The 19,024-nt window shown below is 53.4% G+C and overlaps 1 protein-coding gene across 1 annotated transcript in view; it reads right to left on the bottom strand.

The window, feature by feature from the left end:
• Window positions 1-12,031, bottom strand: part of AKNA (AT-hook transcription factor) — a 41,284-nt gene extending 29,253 nt beyond the window's left edge. The window contains exons 1-4 of the mRNA XM_032865691.1: window positions 11,852-12,031; window positions 6,128-6,496; window positions 2,320-3,380; window positions 294-368 (exon numbers count right to left, since the gene is read on the bottom strand). Of these exons, the coding sequence (XP_032721582.1) occupies window positions 294-368; window positions 2,320-3,380; window positions 6,128-6,383 (1,392 nt within the window). The 5' untranslated portion in view covers window positions 6,384-6,496; window positions 11,852-12,031. The remainder of the gene's footprint in view (window positions 1-293; window positions 369-2,319; window positions 3,381-6,127; window positions 6,497-11,851) is intronic.
• Between the last annotated feature and the right edge of the window lie 6,993 nt (window positions 12,032-19,024).

Here is a 19,024-nt window from a genome sequence, read left to right on the forward strand (position 1 = left end):
GAGCTGGTCAGTAATGGAGCCAGGAGCAGAGCCCAAGTGGTCTGACCCCAGACCTGGTGAAAATCCTGGAAACCCGGATTCTAGGATTCAACGACATCAAAGTTCATCAATGTTGAAGGAGATGGAGCCCAGAGAGGGCAATGTCAATGCCCAAGGTCACAGAGGGACCCTGTGTTAGACTAAGGATTGGGTTCTTGTATCTCCAGGGCCTTAGGAGGCAGGAGCAAAGACTGTGGGGGAGTGTCATCTCTCGGGGGCCAGACCCCCCACCTCCACCCTACCCCAACCAGTACCTTGGCCCCAAGGCGCAGCTGGTCAATGGTGTTCTCAGCCTCGGCGTACTTGGTGAGGAGCTTGTGGTAGTCCTCCTGCAGGAAAGGGAGAGCAACAGGGTCATGCGCCCACGCCCCTCACCAGGAGACCCCTCCCAGGAGCCCAGCCCCCCAAGGGTTCCTCAGAGTGTCAGAGCTCAGAGGTGGGAGCTAAGCAGAAGCCCTCAGGCTCACGTGCCACACACACCCCCGTGGCCAAATTCGGAGTGGGAGAGGAGGTAGGACAGCCTGCTAACCTCCCCGACCGCCCATCAGGGATGAGGGCCTCTGGGCTGGTTTACCTTGATGCATCACCCATCCCAGGGACTGCAACTCCCTGCTCATCTGTCCTAATTCCCTGCCGTCTGTCACCTCTGGGGGCTGAGGCCCACATCCGTCTTCCCCACGGCTCTGGTCCCCGCACGTCCGGAGCCTGTGCTTCCTAAGTGGCTTTTTAATGGCGGATGGAATGAATCATCCAAGGGTCCCGTAGAAGACTTGGGAATCGCATTTGCTCAGTCACTACTTGCCCTCAACTAAACTGAACAGCTTCGTCACACAAGTCACGGCAGGGAAAAGGCAGAAACAAATGGCACCCCCGCTTCTGAAGGACGTCGAAGAACAGAGACACGGGTCTGAAAACCCTTAATTAGAAGAACAGACTCAAGCGTTTCTCCCGTGTTTCCCATAGGAACAAGACCTTGATAACCAAATAGTCAATGAGAGAAAATTTTACTTTAGAGAAGAACTCCAGCAAGTGAATGCAGGAGGAATGACAGCATTAGGATACTATCACTTTGTCACTGCCAAAGGGAGGACTGGATCAAGGCCATGGCCATCGGTGGCTGCAGATATCACAAATGAGAGATGAGCAAGAATCCCAAGAATCCTGCGCCTCCTGAATGAAACACCTGTGACATGCTCTTACCAAAAAAAAAAAAAGCCCCTAGCCACATGGAGCCGGTGGTCTGGAGGGGACATGCACAGAGGGTTGCAAGCCCCAAAAGCTTCGAGCTCTAGACGGACAACATGCAGGACAAGGAGAGGACAGTGGAACGTAGGAGAGAGATAAGATGGTGTGTCAGCAAACTCCAGAATGTGGGGGACTCTGCTGGACAGAACTGGTTTCCTCAACAAATACACCAAAAGGAAGGAGGAGATTTGGAAAAAAAAAACAACAGGGGTGGGATTGGGGAGACTTGAAAGGCACATCGAGGGGCACCTGGGTGGCTCAGTGGGTTAAAGCCTCTGCCTTTGGCTCAGGTCATGATCCCAGTGTCCTGGGATGGGGCCCCACATCGGGCTCTCTGCTCAGCAGGGAACCTGCTTCCACCTCTCTCTCTCTGCCTGCTTCTCTGCCTACTTGCTATCTCTGTCATGTAAATAGATTAAAAATCTTTAAAAAAAAAAAAAAAAAGAAAGGCACATCGATCACAAGCAACAGATGAGCCGTGTTTGACCATGATTCGAACCAACTGAAATGAACAAGGCATTTATGAGACACAATCAGAACACAGACTGGAAACTGAGTAATAGTAGGGAACTGGTATCGGCTTCTAGATAAGCTGATGGGATCGCCACGTTCCAGAGAGCGTGCCAGTCTTCAGACATACACACTAAAATATTTCTAGGTAAGATGATCTGAGGCCTGAAATTTGCTTCAAAATATTCCAGTATGGTGAGAGGGGGAAGAGAGGAGGCCACAGGTAAAAAAGGTTGGTGGGGGCTGGGTGGCAGGTACATGGGGGTTCATTAGACCATTTTCCTGTCATGTATACGATTTGATTTTCTCACAGCAGAAGTTAAAAATAAGCACCGGATTATCCTTGTGGCATGAGTGTAAGCACTGCTCTTTTTTTGAGCAAAGAGCTTAGGAACCAGCTTGGGTACAACCCTTGCTCTACCAGCAGGGGATTCCTGGCCTAGTCCTAAGACTTCCTACCGGAATGGCCTCGAACCTTGGGCCAAGTACCTTGGTGACATGCCTATAGACAGGAGACCAGCTTACCTGGAGCTGATGGACCAGCTTGGTGGCTTGCTCAGGTGTCTGAAATTCTTGGGGTACCCTGGTGATGGGGTGTGTAGCAGGTGGGTCCTTGGCCGGGCAGGTTTCTCCGCTGCTCAGCAGAACCTCCTGCACGATCTCAGCAGGAGACTTGAAGATCAGCGGCCTGGCAGGGCCCTGGGGCTGCCTGCTGTGGTTCCTGGCCTTGGGGGGGTGGTAGCTCTCATCTTTGGGGAACCTTACCCGGGGTCCCACCTTGGAGAAATCAGGGAGTGGGTAGTTCAGCTGCCCCCGCCCATACTTGGAGGCATCAGAAGATGAATGGGCAGCCAGAGTGGCTCCCTGCCTGGGCGGCAGCCTGTCTTGCCGGCCTGACCTAGGCGGATTCAGGGGGCTGACAGAGCCAGTGAATCGAGAAGGGAGTGTCTTAGGGGATGTCCGTGTCCGTTTCCAGGCTTCGTCCCCCAACTGAGGGTAGGAGAGGCTGGTACTTTCTTTCCACTTATCTGCTGGACCCTGGAGGCTCTGGGCCTGGGGTACTGAGGAGTCTTGGAATTCTGTGGGGGTTGCCAGAGCAACACTTCCTCCAGTGCTGGTGTTTGGGCTTAGGAGGTGGTGACTGGAGTTTTGCGGTAAGGTTTCTGCCAGGCCAGCGGGCTGGGGGACATCAGTTTCTCCTTCCCAGGTAGAATCAAGGCTGTCATTGGGGTGGTCGAGGCTCACGGTCCCACTGCTCCAGGACCTTGAAGAGCTGAGGTCGACAGTTGGGTTGTCCTCAGAATGTTCTGGATGTTTGTCTCCACTGGCTTGTTTGCCAGAGGCCACCCAGCCCATGTCCTGACCCCATCCCAGAGCCCTGGGGCTGGTGTTTCCATTGCCCCCTGAGCTGAGACCAGTCTCATACTCCAATCTTGGGGAACTGTCTCCAGCTTCCTCCACCTCAGGACCTCCAAGGGTTTCCTCCAGCAACTCTTCAGTCATGGCCAGGTGAGGATCCTGCTCGGGCAGCCAGTTGAGAGGCAAGCTGGAACTTTCTGGGCTGTCCACATTCTCTGCTTCAAACTCTGGAAAGACAGGTCACTGCTCAGGATACACCAGGTCTGGACTCACTGTGTAACATTCCCAGAGTTACTTCACCCCTCTGGGCCTTCATTTCCTCATCCTACAGTGATGGCAAGAATCCCAGTGATTCCCGCTCCCCCTCCCCCCTCCATATGGCCAAGTACTTACCTAGCACCTCCTCTAGTTGTCCCCAGTCCTCCAAACCTGATCCTCAAACCTGGCTATCCCTCACTATTTCCCATCTCAGCAAATGGAAACACCATCCCATCCAGTTGCACAAGCCAGAAGCTTGGACAGCACCTTGGCCATCACTCCCCCCACCCCCACCCAATCCCTATAATCCATTCTGTCCCCTGATCCTGTCAAGATCACCTCCTACAGAGCTCTTGGACTCACCTAGTGCTCTTAGTCCTGCACTACCTTTGCTCTAGCCAGCATCCTCTCTTGCCTGGACTATTGCAGTAGCCACCTAATGATCTCCTTAATCCTCATCCTCATCCTCCATCTGAAGACTAAGCAATATTGTCCTGTTCCCAGGACAGAGTGTGGTCCTAAGACCCCTGTCTCCATACCCCATTAGCTCTCCTAATCCATCTCTTTTCTCCGGTCCCCCTCAGTCTCTCCCTGCTCTAGCCATTCCACATTGCTCCAGCCACAGGGCTTTGTCATACTCATCTCTCTGCCAGGGTCCTCTCTCCCTCCCCTTACCTTGTTAACTCCTAACTGTCCTTCAGGCATTAGCTCAACCTTGACCTCATCAGGGAAATCTCAGATCTCCTAACGAGGTCAGATTCTCCCTTGTACAGGTTTTCATAGGACTTAATACCTTTACTTTGAAACACTTATCATAGCTCCAGTTCTCCATTTGTTTTCATGATTGTTTCATTAACATCTGTCTCCCCCACTACACTGTAATCTCCATGGTGGCAAGGATACCCTCCGTTTTTGTTTACTAGTGTATTTGCAGAGCTGGTGCTCAGTATTTGTTGACTGAATGGAAAGAAGGAAAAGAACAAGGCTGGGAGGACAATATGATCAAAAAGTATCCATCCACCCATCCATTCACTATGCTTCCAACCATGTACCCACCCATCACCCATTCACCCATTGATCCAACCATCCACCCACCCACTCACCCATCCATTACCCACCCACCCATTCATGCATGCTTCTAAGCATCATTCACTCAGTCAGTGTTTACTGAGCACCTACTTTGTCCTAGAACCTATGTCAGCCTCTGGGATAGATCCAAAGTTTCATGAGACACACCTTTGTCATCACCCCTGTATCTCTCTACTTCTCTGCAGCCTTTCTCCTAGCACCTCTACATCCTCCGACTCCTTAAAATCTCCTGAAAACAAGTCTCTCTTGTTTATAGTGCACAGAGGTTAGGTAACTAGCCCAGGAACATGCAGCGGTTCACAGCAACCCTGGACTCAGGACAAAGGTCCCACCCATGCTGGCAAGTTAGTCTCTGTAGCGGGGGTCATGCGGCACGATGGGGAAAACAGGCTTTGGAGCCAGGGAGCCCTGGATTCAGTCTTGGGCCCTCTGATCCCTTTCTGGCGACCAGGGGCAGGTTGCTGACCTCTCTCACAACCCTTAACTTGGACCTGAGGCTAGTCCCTCCTACCTGGCAGAAGATGGTGAGGAGGGAAGGAGACACAGCTTGCATCCTGCTCAGCCCTGCGCCTGGCACACAGTAAGGACGCTGGCAGTGGCTATTATGTCATAGCAAGGGGTTACCATGTGACCTTAGAAAGAGATGCCTCTGCCCTTTCCTCCCAGCATGTGAAAGTCACCTCGCCCTGATGGGTTGGAAGTGGCTCCTGAGCAGGTAGTGGTAGGCAAGTCCTGCTTTAAGCCGACCTGACAGAAAGAACTCTGGGTCATGTCACAATCTGCTACCAGCCTAATGCCTTCTCTCTCCACCGTGCACCGGGGCCTACACCATTCACAGAACCCAAAGTTGGAGGATTTCACGTCTGTGTTTTAAGTGTGACTGGAACCACATGATCAAGCTCGAGCTGTTCTCAGTGGTACTGCTGCTCCTGTTTCACAGATGGGCAAACCGAGATTCAGAGACAAGGGACTGCTCGGCAAAATTAGGAATTTAGTCTGAGCTGCTCTCCATGCAAGGGAAACGCTCATTCTAGAAGACACGGCATAGCTCCATTGTCATTTGCTAACTGGGATTTTTAGAAGATCTTCAAAATGGACATAACCCTGGGACCAAGCAGTTTAAATGACCAAGGCTATTAGCACATCACATGGGCAAAGATGTACTAATGATATTCATCTCTGCATTTTTTATGACAGCAAGAGTTTGGCCCTCAAAGTACAGACTATCCACCCCATGGAATTGCTTGCATGCATTAAGAATGACTTGTGGAGGGAGAGAAGAAGAGCTGGGAAGATGTTCATGTCTATTAAGTTGCAAAAAAAAAGCAGGTTACCCTTGCGTTTGTAGAGTACTATTCCATTTCCATTTGCATATTACGTTTGCATACATGCATATAGAAAAGAGCAGTTATCTGGATAATAAGTAAATTTTTCTGTTTTCGCTTTCATATTCGCTGATTTTTCTGCATTGAACATTACAACTTATATAATTCAAATCATTCAAAATTTTAAATTATAGGCTTTATGGATTTTAATCTTAAAAAAAACACCCTCCACTCCCCATCTCCCACCAGAAGGTGGGATATTCAGCTCCCTGTGGGGTGGGGTAGGGGGAGGTCAGTCTCACCCTCTCCCGCAGACTCTCCCGATTCGGAATCCTGGCTGTCAGCAGCCCGCGGGTCCCACTCCAGCGGCTGAAGGCACTGCTGGGCCAGCCGGAAGTCTTCCAGGAGCTCGGGGCTGGTGGCATTGGGAAAGGCCCCCTCTTTTCCCTCGCTCCCCTTGGCATCCTTTTCCTCTTCAGCCCAGGCCCAGCGCCGCCGCTGGGGCCCCCTCCCCAGGCCCAGCTCGGGCCAGCGCACCTCCGTCCTGGAGCTGGCCATGGGACCTAGCCTGGGCTTCACCTGGGCCACCTCATCTTCAGGAGACAGAGCTGCCACTGCGGGCGCCTCAGTCACCGCCAGCTTCTCTCAGTACCGGCCATCCTACCTGCTGCCTGTGGGAGACACAATCAAGGGACAGCATCATTCTTTCAGTCCCCGCCCAGCTTCGAGCAGGTTACCAACAGGAACACTGGGATGCAACAGCCCTGGAGCACCTGCTGGCTCCAGCCCACGAAAGCAGTGCGACCTTGGGCAAGTCACACCACCTTCAGTTTCTTTAGCAAAACCTGGAGCTCAATTACTTGAGATACAGGGTCAGGAGCCAGAGGCTGGCCCCGGCAAGAGCTCTGGGTCCAGGGGTGTGCTAGGGATTGTCACTGTGTCCCAGGCTCCATGCATGTGCTGGGACAGAGAGCCCAGGAGGGAGCAGACAAACAGGCAGCGACTACAAATTAAGGTGAGCACGACAGGGACACATGGGGACACTGTGGGAGGGGGCAGAGTAGGCTTAGGAAGCAGGCAAGGCTTAGTCCAGGGAGCCTTCCCTAACCACCGATGGGTAAGAATGCAGACTGGGAGGGGGGTGAAGAAAACATTCCAGTACTCCAAATAATTGAAAACAGGTACTCAAACCAACACACACTCACACACACACACACATTCAGAGCAGCACTATTTGCAACAGCCCAAGGCGGGGAATGGTCCAAATGTGGATGGGCAGATGCATGGATAAACACTGTGGGGTACACGTGAGACCTAACAGTGCTCAGCCACAGAAAGGAAAGAAGGGCTGGGACTCACCACCACGGGGATAAACCTGAACAACATTAGGAGAGGAGAAAAGAAGCCAGGCACAGAAGGTCACTTGTAGTAGGATTCCGTTTCTATGAAATACCCAGAACAGGTAAATCCATCGAGACAGAGAGCCAGCTGACAGTTCCCAGGGGCTGGGGGAGGCGGGATGGGGAGTGACTGTTTGATGGGTATGAGTTTTCCTTGTGGGGTGCTGCAAATGTTTTGGAACTGGATATAGGTTGTGGTTGTACAACACTATACATATGCTAAATGAATTGTTTCTTTAAAAATCGTTAATTTCATGGCATGTTAATTTCACCTAAATTAAAAAAAAAAGAGAGAGAGAGAGAGCATGTCCAGGCAGGGGCGTCCCAGGCACCATGGAGGCAGGAGGGGGTGAGGCAGGAGGGGGTGACACAGCAGTGGTGTCCCCCATAGCTGTGGGGGTGGGACAAGGCCTCCGCTCTGACAGCGGAGCGTGGGCAAGAAGAGATGGTGGCCAGAGCCAGGAGGGCCTCTCAGGTCCCCTTCAGCACATCCCACCCTCGGGACAGCATACCAGAGCTGCTGCTGAGAAGTTTCTTTTTGACTATTTGGGGAGAAGGAACCGGAAGAGGGAGTCTGGCTGCGGAGGGACCTTCTTCCCTCTATCCTCTCTTCCTTTTCCTCTTTTCCTTCACTCTCTCTCTTCTCCCATCACCTTTCTTTCCCAGCCCCGTGCTATGGCCAACACTTCCCAAGCCCCCAGACCACAGAGCAGCGGCATGGACCCTCCCAGAAGCTCCAGGTTAGCTCATACAAAAGCTTGACTCTGCAAGTGGGAAAACGGAGGCCCAGACAGCAGCGGCCCATACCCAAAGCCACTCACTGGGCACGATAAGGCTGGGGTCAGGCCCGGGCTCTTCCCTCCATACTGTGGAGACAGTGGTCTATGATCCTAGGCCTCCCTGGAGGACAGATAGGTCTGTGTCCCTGCAGCCTCGTGAACACTTAGGGCCTTGGTGAGGGCCTTGATTTACACAGTTGAGAAAAGTCAGCAGGCAACTATTTCTGGATCGAAAGTTCCCTGGGCAACAGTGCATCACTGGGAAGGCTGCAGCCTTCTCAAGGACGGGGGTGGGGACAGGGAGGGAATCACATTGCATGGCCTCTGGCCGCAACTTCTGTGCCTGCAGCAGGCCTGGAGGGAGGGGTGGCTCATGCCCTCCCCAGCACCCAGTCTTCCTCCCTGCCCCCGCAGAATTGCCCCCTACCACAGATGCTGTGCCCACTCTGTGCCAGCCTGCATGTTCTCCACCTGCCCTCAACCCAAAAGGGGAAGCAGGTTGCAGGAAAAGTATTTTTCAGAAGAGAAAACTGAAGCCTGGCCTTGGAACAGTGACTTGGCCAAGATCACCCAGCTGGTTAGCAACAGAGCAAGATCGGAAACTATTCATCTGGGCCAGTCATCTCCAATTTTCTGTCACAACACTCACCAGAAACCTGTATTTACTCTCATCTCCTCTCTCTACAGATATCTGATACCTTTATATATATGCATCCTCGTGCTGGTGTATGAGAAAAAAATACAGGTATTAGGAAAAATATATCCAAGATAACTTCTTTAAAAAGATGGAATAATTGGGGCGCCTGGGTGGCTCAGTGGGTTAAGCCGCTGCCTTTGGCTCGGGTCATGATCTCAGGGTTCTGGGATCGAAGCCCCGCGTCGGGCTCTTTGCTCATCAGGGAGTCTGCTTCCCTTCCTCTCTCTCTGCCTGCCTCTCTGCCTGCTTGTGATTTCTGTCTGTCAAATAAATAAATAAAATCTTAATAAATAAATAAATAAATAAAAAGATGGAATAATAAATAAATCTTTTAAGGAGAAGCTCTAATCCTTGCTTCCCATACCATCTGGGGGGTCTGCACCCTTCTCGGGAATCCCTGCCAGTGGGCCGATAACTCGAGTGTTCTTAAGAATTCTCTAAAAATGCAGGGGCACCTGGGTGACTCAGTTGGTAAAGCACCTGCCTTCAGCTCGGGTCATGATCTCAGGGTTCTGGGATCGAGTCCCAAATTGGGCTCCCTGCTCAGTGGGGAGCCTGCTTCTCCCTCTGCCTACTGCTCCCCCTGCTTGTGCTCTTTCTCTCTGACAAATAAATAAACTCCTTAAAAAAAAAAAATCCCTAAGAATGCAGATTCCTAGGGTTGACCCCAAGAGAGCCAGACTCAGTGGCCCTGGGATAGGGACCAGGAATCGGCATTTAAGTGAACACGGCAGGTGAGGCCCACACTCTAGGGCAGGGTAGGCCTTCCGGGCCCTGCTACTTGGGGAGGTGTGGGAGGTGCTAAGAGCCGCTTTTCTCTTCCTGAAATCTCCACAGAGGAAGGGGCTGGGGAGGCATGTGGTTTTTTGACTTTTAGGGCTTTTTTTCTAGCCATGCCACAAAGCTGGTGGCCCAATCACAGGGGCCTCTGGGTGCACAAAGAGGAACATCCTGTCTCCTGGGATGACTCAGTCCTCGCTGAAACTTGGTGCGCGGCAGAGGCAGCTGCGGTCACCAGCTGGAGTTGTGCGCATGCTCCCCAGGCCCTGAAACCTGTGAGCCCCCCGGGGGCAGGGCCTCTCTGTCTTCTGTGCAAGCCATGGCCCTCAGGGCCAGGGAGCCCAGGGCCCAGCCCCCCAGTCAGCGGGTCACTCAACAAACACACTCGGGGGCCAATTACAGCCCATCCTCAGGCTGGGATGAGGACACGCCCTCGCTGTGTCCTCGCCCTTGCGGCCAAGAAAGAGAAGTCGCAGAGTACGTGGAGACCAGGTTCCAGGTCTGGTGCTCTTGCTTCCTCGTCAACCGCTGTGCTGAACCTCCCCTCACTGGAAGATGGGGAGAGCACCGCCCCCTAGCTCTGGCTTCTACAAGGAGTTACTGCCCCGTGAGCGTGGGCTGGGTGGTGGCTGAATGAACTTTGAGGTTCCTGGTTGACCGTGACCCCCAAGGGCAACAGCTTCAGAGCTGTTCACTCCCTCCTCCATCCTGAGGACCCACTACAGAGTCACCAAGATGTATACTGAACACCCAGTGCGTGCAAATTAATTTAAAAAAACCCATGACCTTCCGCTATGTGCCAAGCCCTCTGAAGACGTCAGAAATACTGATATGGGCCAAAGTGTCCCAAGGTTTCAACCTGGGGGCTGGGTAACAATACAGAGGGTTATATGAAGGAACCATGAAGCTGGGCAAAGAGGATCTGGGGGGAGAAGAATGGGGAAAGGCATTCCAGGCAGAGGGAACAGCACAGGCAAAGGCACTGAGGTCTGAACCTGAACATATGAAGGGAACTTGACAGCTACGGCCTGGGCTTCTTGAATGGCAGTCAAAGGCTCAGCTGCTCCTGAAAGGCAGTGGGGTTGGGTGAAGGCCCTAGCCATATGAACTGGGGCCTGAACCCGAAAAAGCCCCGTGAGCACTAAATCCCCCCAGGCACTGGGCTGTTAGGATAAGGGTCCCCACCTGCCTTCAAGAACCTAGCCCCCCAGGGAAGCACCGACCACTCCCTCCTCCTTTTGTATGGCTCCTCTCTCCCCACCACTGGCCCTGCCTCCAGCAGTCCCAAGGGACTTCGAGCCCCTTCTGGTCTCTTTCTCCCGTTCCCAAGTGGGTCTGCACCCCCCCACCCCCTACAGGGCTTCTCTGGCCCCCCTCAGCCGCTCCAAAATGAGGCCCTCTGTCTTTGTGGCTCAATCTCTCAGGTTGTCCTACACCAACCGCAGCCAGGCAGCCTGGCTTTGCCTCCCCGTGCCTTCTGGAACCCCCTTCCAATCCAGCCAAGGTTGTGCAGGGGGCCCCTTTTCTGCTCCCACCTCAACCCTGACATCTCCCAGATGAGAAAACGGAGTTGTAGAGAGGTGGCTGGCTCTCACAAGATCTTGGGGACAGGAAGGGCAGCTCAGGGATTCAAACCCAGGGGCTATGACTCTGAAACCAAGTCCATGAGACTTGTGGGGAGGATGAGAGGAAGGGGAAGGAAGAGTCCCCACAGCAAGTGACTGGGCCCCTCTAAAAAGGCTGAGCTCAGAGCCCCAAACTCAGCTGCCCTCCCTGAGCAGCTGGCTGGGCACAGACCTACTGTTCTCAAGGGGTTCCCGCCAAAAACTAGTCCCTTGGGGAAGCTCCAGCCCCTCCTCCCCTCCAGATGTACCCCCTCCTGCCCCAAGCTGTCTCCTCACATCAGAGGCCAAGGAGAAAGAGGAAAGGTGCCCTGGCCGCTGCGGACTCTATCCTCGCCGGCCTCAAGAACTCCCCTTGGGGTGTGGCAGATGGGGCCTCTCTTTAGTGGGGACCCCCACCCCCGCAGCTCCTCATCCGAGCATCATCTCTCAGACCCCTCAGCAGCCCGAGGACCAACTCTCCATGTGCTGATTAGGACGCCGTAGGCATAGCAGGGGACTAGCGCCCGTCCAGGTCCCCAGAGGTCAGAATCAGGGCTCGGATGGGGATCTAGCGCCAGGAAGCTTGATGAAATCCCCCGAAAATCCACCCGTGCCCAGGGCGCCAGACGCCCTAAACTGCGAAAGAAGTAGTAACAGCTGCCACAGCTGTAACTTCCTGGCTGGGCTGGTCCAGACTGTCCCAGAGAGTCTGTGACTGGCCAGTCCGGAGGGAAGGCGGCCTCCCCGGCCCGCCTGGCGCCCTTACCTCTCTCGGGCTCCACCACCATCCTGCTGGCCCAGGCTCAGGGGACCTGCCTGTGAGGTCTTTGTTCCAAACCTGGGGAGCCCCCTGCCTCCATGGCGCCCTGGCCCGCCTCCAGGCCACTCTGCCAGCCCCGGCTGCTGCTGCTCACACACAAGCATCGCTCCCCACCTCTCCCCGCCCCTGCTGCGGCTGAGGCGGCCTCGCCTGGGCAGGAAGCGCCCAGCCTGATTTCCTACAAGTGTTTGTCAGAAGGAGGGGGTTTGTCTGCGTGCTGCCTGAGAGTCAGCGGGAGGAGCTTAACCCCTTGCAGGCCCTCTGCGGGTCTGGCTGCCCTGGCAAGGACTCCGGGGGTCTCCCCAAGTCAGGGATCGGGACCATCTCGGCCGAAGTACTGACTGACGAGACCGAAGTCCGGAGAAGGTCAGCAGTTTGGCCAAAGTCACACACAGCATGCCGAGCCTGGAAGGAGGCCTCTAGCAGCTTCGACCTCCTAGGAGCTTTTTCTGCAGCCTCTCCCCTCGAGGGCATGGCCTGGGCTAAGGCTCTCTCTGTCACCAGGCCTCCGTGCTCATCTGTAGAATGGGAGCTCAGACCAGATGCTTCTGCTCTTTCTGTCCCACCTACCATTGTGCAACCCAACATCTTAGGGAGGCTGCAGCCATACCTGCCATCCCACCCACTGTCCTCACCCCCAAGCTGGGCCTGTAGCTACTGTGAGATTTTGTAGGCAGCACTGGAGGTGGGGGATTGACTGACGAGCCGAATTTCTCCTGTTGTCCCAGGACTTCTCAGAGGGCAGGCTCCCTTTTCCCAAGCTTCCATCACCCATTCATTCATTAGACAGGTAATTGTTGAGCTATTCTGCTGGGCGCTTGCCAAGGTGTTGGGAACACGGCAAGATACAGGATAGGCTGAGTCCTTGCTCCACTCTCAACAGAAACACAGGACAACATAAAACAAACGTGGAGGGAGGTAAGGACAAGACCCACAAGGGTGGGTTGGAGTGGAGATCCGTGTCCCAGGCCGCTTTTTGTGATCCTGATGCCTGAGGCCCATCCAGACCAACAGTCTCCAGGCATCAGCAATTTGAAAGTGTCCCAGCTGGATTGGGATATGTGGCCCAGGTTGAGAATCTGTGGGTCAGAGAGTAGCGGGTTGGAGAGGAGGGTTTGGGGATGACTAGGAAGGTCTCAGTGAAAAGGTGACATTCAAACAAGGGACTGAAGGAAGAGAGGGGCAGGAGTGAGCCCCAGAAAGAGCTGGAAGCAGAGTCTTCGGTAGGGCAAGTGCAAAGGGCAAGGTGGGAACCAGCTGCGCCATCCCTGAGAACAGCAAGGCTGTGTACCCAGAGCAGAGGGAACCAGGGGGGAGAGGCAGGAGCAGGGGTGGAGGGGCAGGCTCAGGGTCTTGGCCCCCCATGCCTCCCAGCTGTTTTTTCATCTGTAAGACAAGGATAAGAAGGACCGCTGCCGCGATTGTCTGAGGTCACTCCTGCTACGTGCAGAGCTGGGGGCCCTGGAACACGAGTGAGTGAATGAACAGCTTTTTTCAAGGTCAGTTTGTGAGTATGTGGCAAAGCCAGGGCTAGAACCTGGTGCCCTCATCACATCAGTCAACCCATCCCTCCCCCCACTCCCTGCCTTCTTCCCACATCTGGGTGGCGAGGCTCTACCAGCAGCCCCTAGCCCAGCGTGGAGCAGAGCCAAACCCTAACGAGGCCCCTCCCCGTCAGCTCTGGTGACCGTGTGGGTCTTTGTGTGAGGGGCGGGCTCCCCTGACGGGCCTGTCGCTCACTCACCCTCCATCCCCGGTCATTAACCCAGGCAGCCCCCCATCAACCCAGCAACACCAGGTGGCTGCCGCAGCCGGGCACGCCCCACGGCCCCTGGATGCCCCAAACCCTAAGACCGACTGTCATTCTGGACCTTTTCCTCTCTTACACCCCATAATCCCATCCATCATCGATTCCTCAGTCTCCCCAGAACCCGCCCCACCCCTGCATCCCTGCAAGCCTCCTGCAACAGCCTCTCCCGGGAAGCCCTGGGGTCCTTCCAATCCACACACTGCATCACTCGGATGGTTCCAAAACAGAAGCGTGCAAACGTGGTCCATCTGGGCTTAAAAACCCTCCACTCCTGCCCCACTGCTCCGAGAAAACCCATGATGGAGGCGCCTCTCCAGCCTCTTCCCCGCTCTCCCCTCTCCTCAGTGCGCTCCTTGCTGATGCTGGGACAAACACATGGCGCTCCCCTTCATCATCGGACCCCACTTCTTCCTGGGAATTTGCAGGCGACCTATGGATCTCAGCCCCACGGGGACCGTATGGGAATTAGACCTCGGGTCTTTCTGGCACTTGGGAGCTCCCAGCACCCAACAACAGCGCCTGCCACATGGCAAAAGCACAGCAGATACATGCTGGGTCATCTACTGACTCTAGCCTGTCGCCCAAGGCTGGCTGTGGCCCTCACATCCTTGGCAGACTGGTGTGACGTCCCCATTTTACAGGTGGGTAAACAGAGGCCTGGAGAACCTGAGAGACTTGCCTGCTGTCACAAAGCTGGGGAGTTCCGGTGAAGATTGAAGCATACAAAGCTCTGCCTCTTAACAGCAAAGCTGGGAGCCTACACCACCCGGGGCCTGCAGAGATAACGAGTACCTGTGCAGGATAAAATTGGGAGGGAGCTTGCTGCCCACTAACCGCAAGTCCCTAAGCCAAGGTTCTACCTCGATAATGAAGCTCTGGTTCCACACAGAGCCTTTCACCAGCTTTTCCAAACGGCTCTCCTGTCCTTGAACTAGATGCTTTACGAATAGCCTTGGGGAGTGGGCAGGACAGGAGTGCGATAGCATTTACTAATAGCGTTTACCGGTAAGGAAACTGAGGCCCAAAGATGGGGAAGGGATTAGTTCCCAGTCAACCAAAATGAAAACAAACAACAACAAGATCCTTTGGCCCCCAGGCTTGAGTACTTTTACCAGAAACACACCCACATCCTGTTGCAGGGGCACAAGCCTGCCTTCCGGCCCACAGGGGCCCAACGAAGCTATGGCCACTCATTCTCTCTAGCTCTTGGGTCCTGATGCTCCGGCACGGTGACGGCCATCCTCACCCACACTCCCCCTACCCACCACTCAGCCGTCCCCTCTGGCCTCCCTCCACACCCCCTCCTGAGCCCCACCTAAGGGCTCAGCATGGGAACCAGAATGGAAGGTAGGTCTGCCTTGCTTCAAGCCTTCCAGTGCAGCCCAGGACATGCCCCGGGACTGAACACAACATCCTGGGGCCCAGAGGTACAGGGGGGCCACGAGGCTACCCACCCATTGGGGGAAAGCAGGGGCTGACTGGCAACTAAAGAATTCATGGTGGCTCCCTTCCTTGGGAAAAGAAATAAAAACCCTCCCTAAGGTCACCCACTCCTCCGGCCCACATTGCTGATTTTACCCTCTAGTAAAAATTCACTGGGAGCCTGGGGGGCAGGTAAGGATTGCAGGAGCTGGCCAAGAAGAATTGGGGAAGGGGAGACCCAAGTTAGAGCCTGAGTCATAATGAACAGGGGCCTTCCTTGCCCTTAGCTTGGGAAACTTGGGGCTTAATGAGATTATCTCTGAGGTTATCAGAAATGACCTTCTAGCGCTAAATCTGCGGGTTCTTGATTCCACTTGCCTACACAGGTAGAAACACCAGGGTGATGGGAGGCTAGAGGGTACAGGGGTTTATGGAACATGTGCTCCGTGGGTAGAGACCTCCAGGTTCTCTTTGAAAGCTGTGTGGCCTTGAGCAAGCAGCTCAACCTCTCTGAACCCCAGATTCTTTTTCTGTAAAACAAGGGGTAATACTGATTTCACAGAATCATTGGGATGATAAATGAGACTACGTACCTAATGTCCTGGCCCATGGCCCAGCTGGCACAGAGCTCATGAATAAATGACTTTGGCCAGATCTGTGAAATGCCCATATGGCCTGCTTCCCACAGGACTGAATGTAATTTTCCTGGCTCCGGAGCTTCCCTAATACCAGCCACAACCCTTACCAAGACCCAACCCTTGGGTCTTGCACAGAAAAGGGGATGGTTAGCTCTCCCAAGGCAGAGAGAAACGCTGCCATTTCCTCGTGACCTTCTTCCCTATGGCCCCCCGACGATTCCAGGGGTCACCAATCCAACAGTGAAGTAGGGGAGGAGGCAGGCCTTCCTCCGCCAACCAAAACATGGGTTATAAAGAGGATGTGGCCATATGGAGGAAAATACACACATGCATACGCACTTGCACACACAGACACCCACACTCTTAAATTCACGCTCCATGAAAAGAGTCCAACAACAACAACGATGCCTAGGTGCCAGGAACGCATTGCTAACATTGCTAACATATGCAAAACATTACAATTTTATCGTGCACCTATTACCGAAGCCCTTCGCACGGATTCGGATGTCATTATTTGATCTTCGTGCCAATCCAAGGAGGCAGGAATTAGTATCCCCATTTCACAGGAGAGAAAGCTGGCTTTGAACCAGGCTGTCCGAATCCAGACAGTACGGTCTTCATCACATGCGACTGAACCTTGCAGTAAGTGAAAAGACTGAAAACTATCTCAGTGTCCAGTAACAGGGGACCCTGGAAACAAATTGTGACAGTTTCCACTCAAAGGCATTTTACGCAGCTATTGTTAATCCTCCTGCGGCTGAAGGTACAGTCCCGTAAAAAAGTGTGATACGCTGAGTGAACAAACCAGCTATAAAATAATCTCTATCCAGTTTGAAGCCCTTCAAGAAAAAACGAAAGGGTGAAATAGGGAGGAGGAGAAGGAATTGAGGGAGGAAGGGAGAGCAAGAGATGCTCCCCAGTGCTTACTTACAGTTAATTAGCAGCAAGTAGTACGACTGCAGGCAAGTTTACTTTTTCCTTATGTATATTTTGGAAAAATAATAGTTGCTTTACAACAAAGAGTAAAATAAATATATACTTTTTTTTTTTAGATCCTGATTTTTAAAAAAGATTTTATTGATGTATTTATTGGGGTGGGGGAGAGCACGTGAGCAGGGGGAGGGGCAGAGGGAATCTCAAGCTGACTCCTAGCTGAGCTCAGAGCCCGACATGGGGTCTGATCTCGTGACCCTGACAGCATGACCTGAGCTGAAATCATGAGTTGGCAGCTCAACTAACTGAGCCTCCCCAGTGCCGGGAGTATATACTGTTCTTAAAAAAAAACAATAAGCAAAATAAACAAAAGCCCCACTGTACACCTGCGTAGTGTTTCATTCTGATGAGACCTTGGGACTACTCTGCCTCAGTTTCCCTCTGTAAGTCAGGAGGAGTGGTTAGACCCTTTGAGGCCCTTTGGAGTGCTGACACTCTGTGACATTCTGTAATTCCCTTCCCACACCTTCTCTCTTCCTCTTTTCTGCACATAGAGCCATTATGCGACATGTGGGAACATGGGAAAATCACAAAAGGGAAAGGAAGGGATCTTAGCCTTAGTCACTCTTCACATTTTGGGATATGGTGTGTGTTGTCTGATTGGATCCTTGTCATCAGGCATTTAACAGATGAGGAAAGGCCCAGAGAGGTCATACAACTTGCCCAGAGTCACACAGCACATTACAGGCAGAGTTGCATCTGCACGCACAAGTAAAGCATTATCCTCCAAATGAATCCTTGACCTAGGGGGGCTGAGTGCAGCCTCCTGGGCCCTGAGGTCCTTCCTGGTCCTTGGTCCTTGGCTGTGGACTCAAGACTCTGAGAAGACTGCCAGATAGATGGGCATCGCACTCGGCCCTGATCGCCAGCCTCTGCCCCAGAACAGAGAATGCTGGCAAGGGTCTAGGGGCTGGTACGGGACCAGGCCTGGGAGAAAGGGATCACTCTTGACAACTGAACTGGCGTCTGGCTGGCACCTGGCCAGAAGCTGGGATAGTACACTGGAATGAAGGAGGCACCCAGGAATGAAAAATATACGGGGTTGAGGCAGAAAGCCCTGGGTCCAGATCTGGTAGCTCTTCTAAACCCCTCTGATATCCTCATCTCCAGAGGGTAACGCTTTCCTCAGGCGTGTGCCTATAAAGTAAGGGGACCATGTGTTTGCACTGTGCCTGCACATGTACTAGCACACGGGAGGGACTTGGAAAACTCAGGAGGGACGCTTTAAGCCTCCTCCTGGCTCCCAGGTCAACCTGTGCCTCTTCTAGTCACTTAGCCCCTGGATCAGCCTCCCATCCCTTGGCTGCACGCAGCTGGATAAATCTTCCCAGAGCATCATCCAGAGCAATCATCCCAGAGCCTTTCCCTGCTTAAAGAACACGGATGGCTGTTGTCCCGTTCAGGTTGAAGCCCAGACATCTTGGCCCCAGAATTCAGGCTCACACTGACCTGCTCCCAAGTCGGACAGGTGGGGCACTGCGTAACTCAACAGGAGGGACCAGGAGCCTCCTATCATACAGGTTTCCTTCCCCAAATCCCACACTTTAGGGAAACTGCAGTGGGGTGTGGGCCTTCTGGCCTGGCACCCCTGGGACCCTCCTGCACAGTCAGAAACCCCCCACCTCCTGCTGCCATGCAGAGCGATGCTGGCCTTCCAGCCCACAACAGCCTTCACAGGCAGCTCTCTTAAAAAAAAAAGAAAACGCCCAATTTGTGGCCTGATCTGCCGAGTTCCATAGTGTAAAACCCGTATGATGGCCAATTTCAAGGTACCAATGTGACTATCACTAGCACAGCCCTGGAAAGAGATGCACACGGTCAGCTCTCACAAGATGACTCACCCCTGCACATCCAAAAGTAAGGACCAACTAACTCCCATGAAAAGCTGTGTGACCTCAGCTTAGTGACTTAAACTCTCTGAACCTTAGGCTTCTCCTGTGTAAAATGAGAATAGCAGCACCCACTTCATGGCAACAATGTGAACACTAAATGCCAGAATCGAGGAGATCAATGACAGTGCACTCAACACCTGCTTTGTCCAGGGCTCCATACTGGGAACCCAGAAGGTGACTGGTGACGAAAACCCACCCAGACCTCAGTCACTGCAGTAAAATCCTTGGTGCCGTGGCTAGAAGACAGCAAGCAAAAACTAATAACCCGTGTCAATGCTATTGTGACTTTCTTTCTTTGGGCCTGAGATTCCTCCTCTCCAAACATGGAATGCAGGTTGAACGAAACTTTCTATGGTTCCACCTC

This window comes from Lontra canadensis, unplaced genomic scaffold, assembly GCF_010015895.1.
Source record: "Lontra canadensis isolate GAN:19392208 unplaced genomic scaffold, GSC_riverotter_1.0 scaffold30, whole genome shotgun sequence".
In the NCBI taxonomy this organism is placed as follows: domain Eukaryota; kingdom Metazoa; phylum Chordata; class Mammalia; order Carnivora; family Mustelidae; genus Lontra; species Lontra canadensis.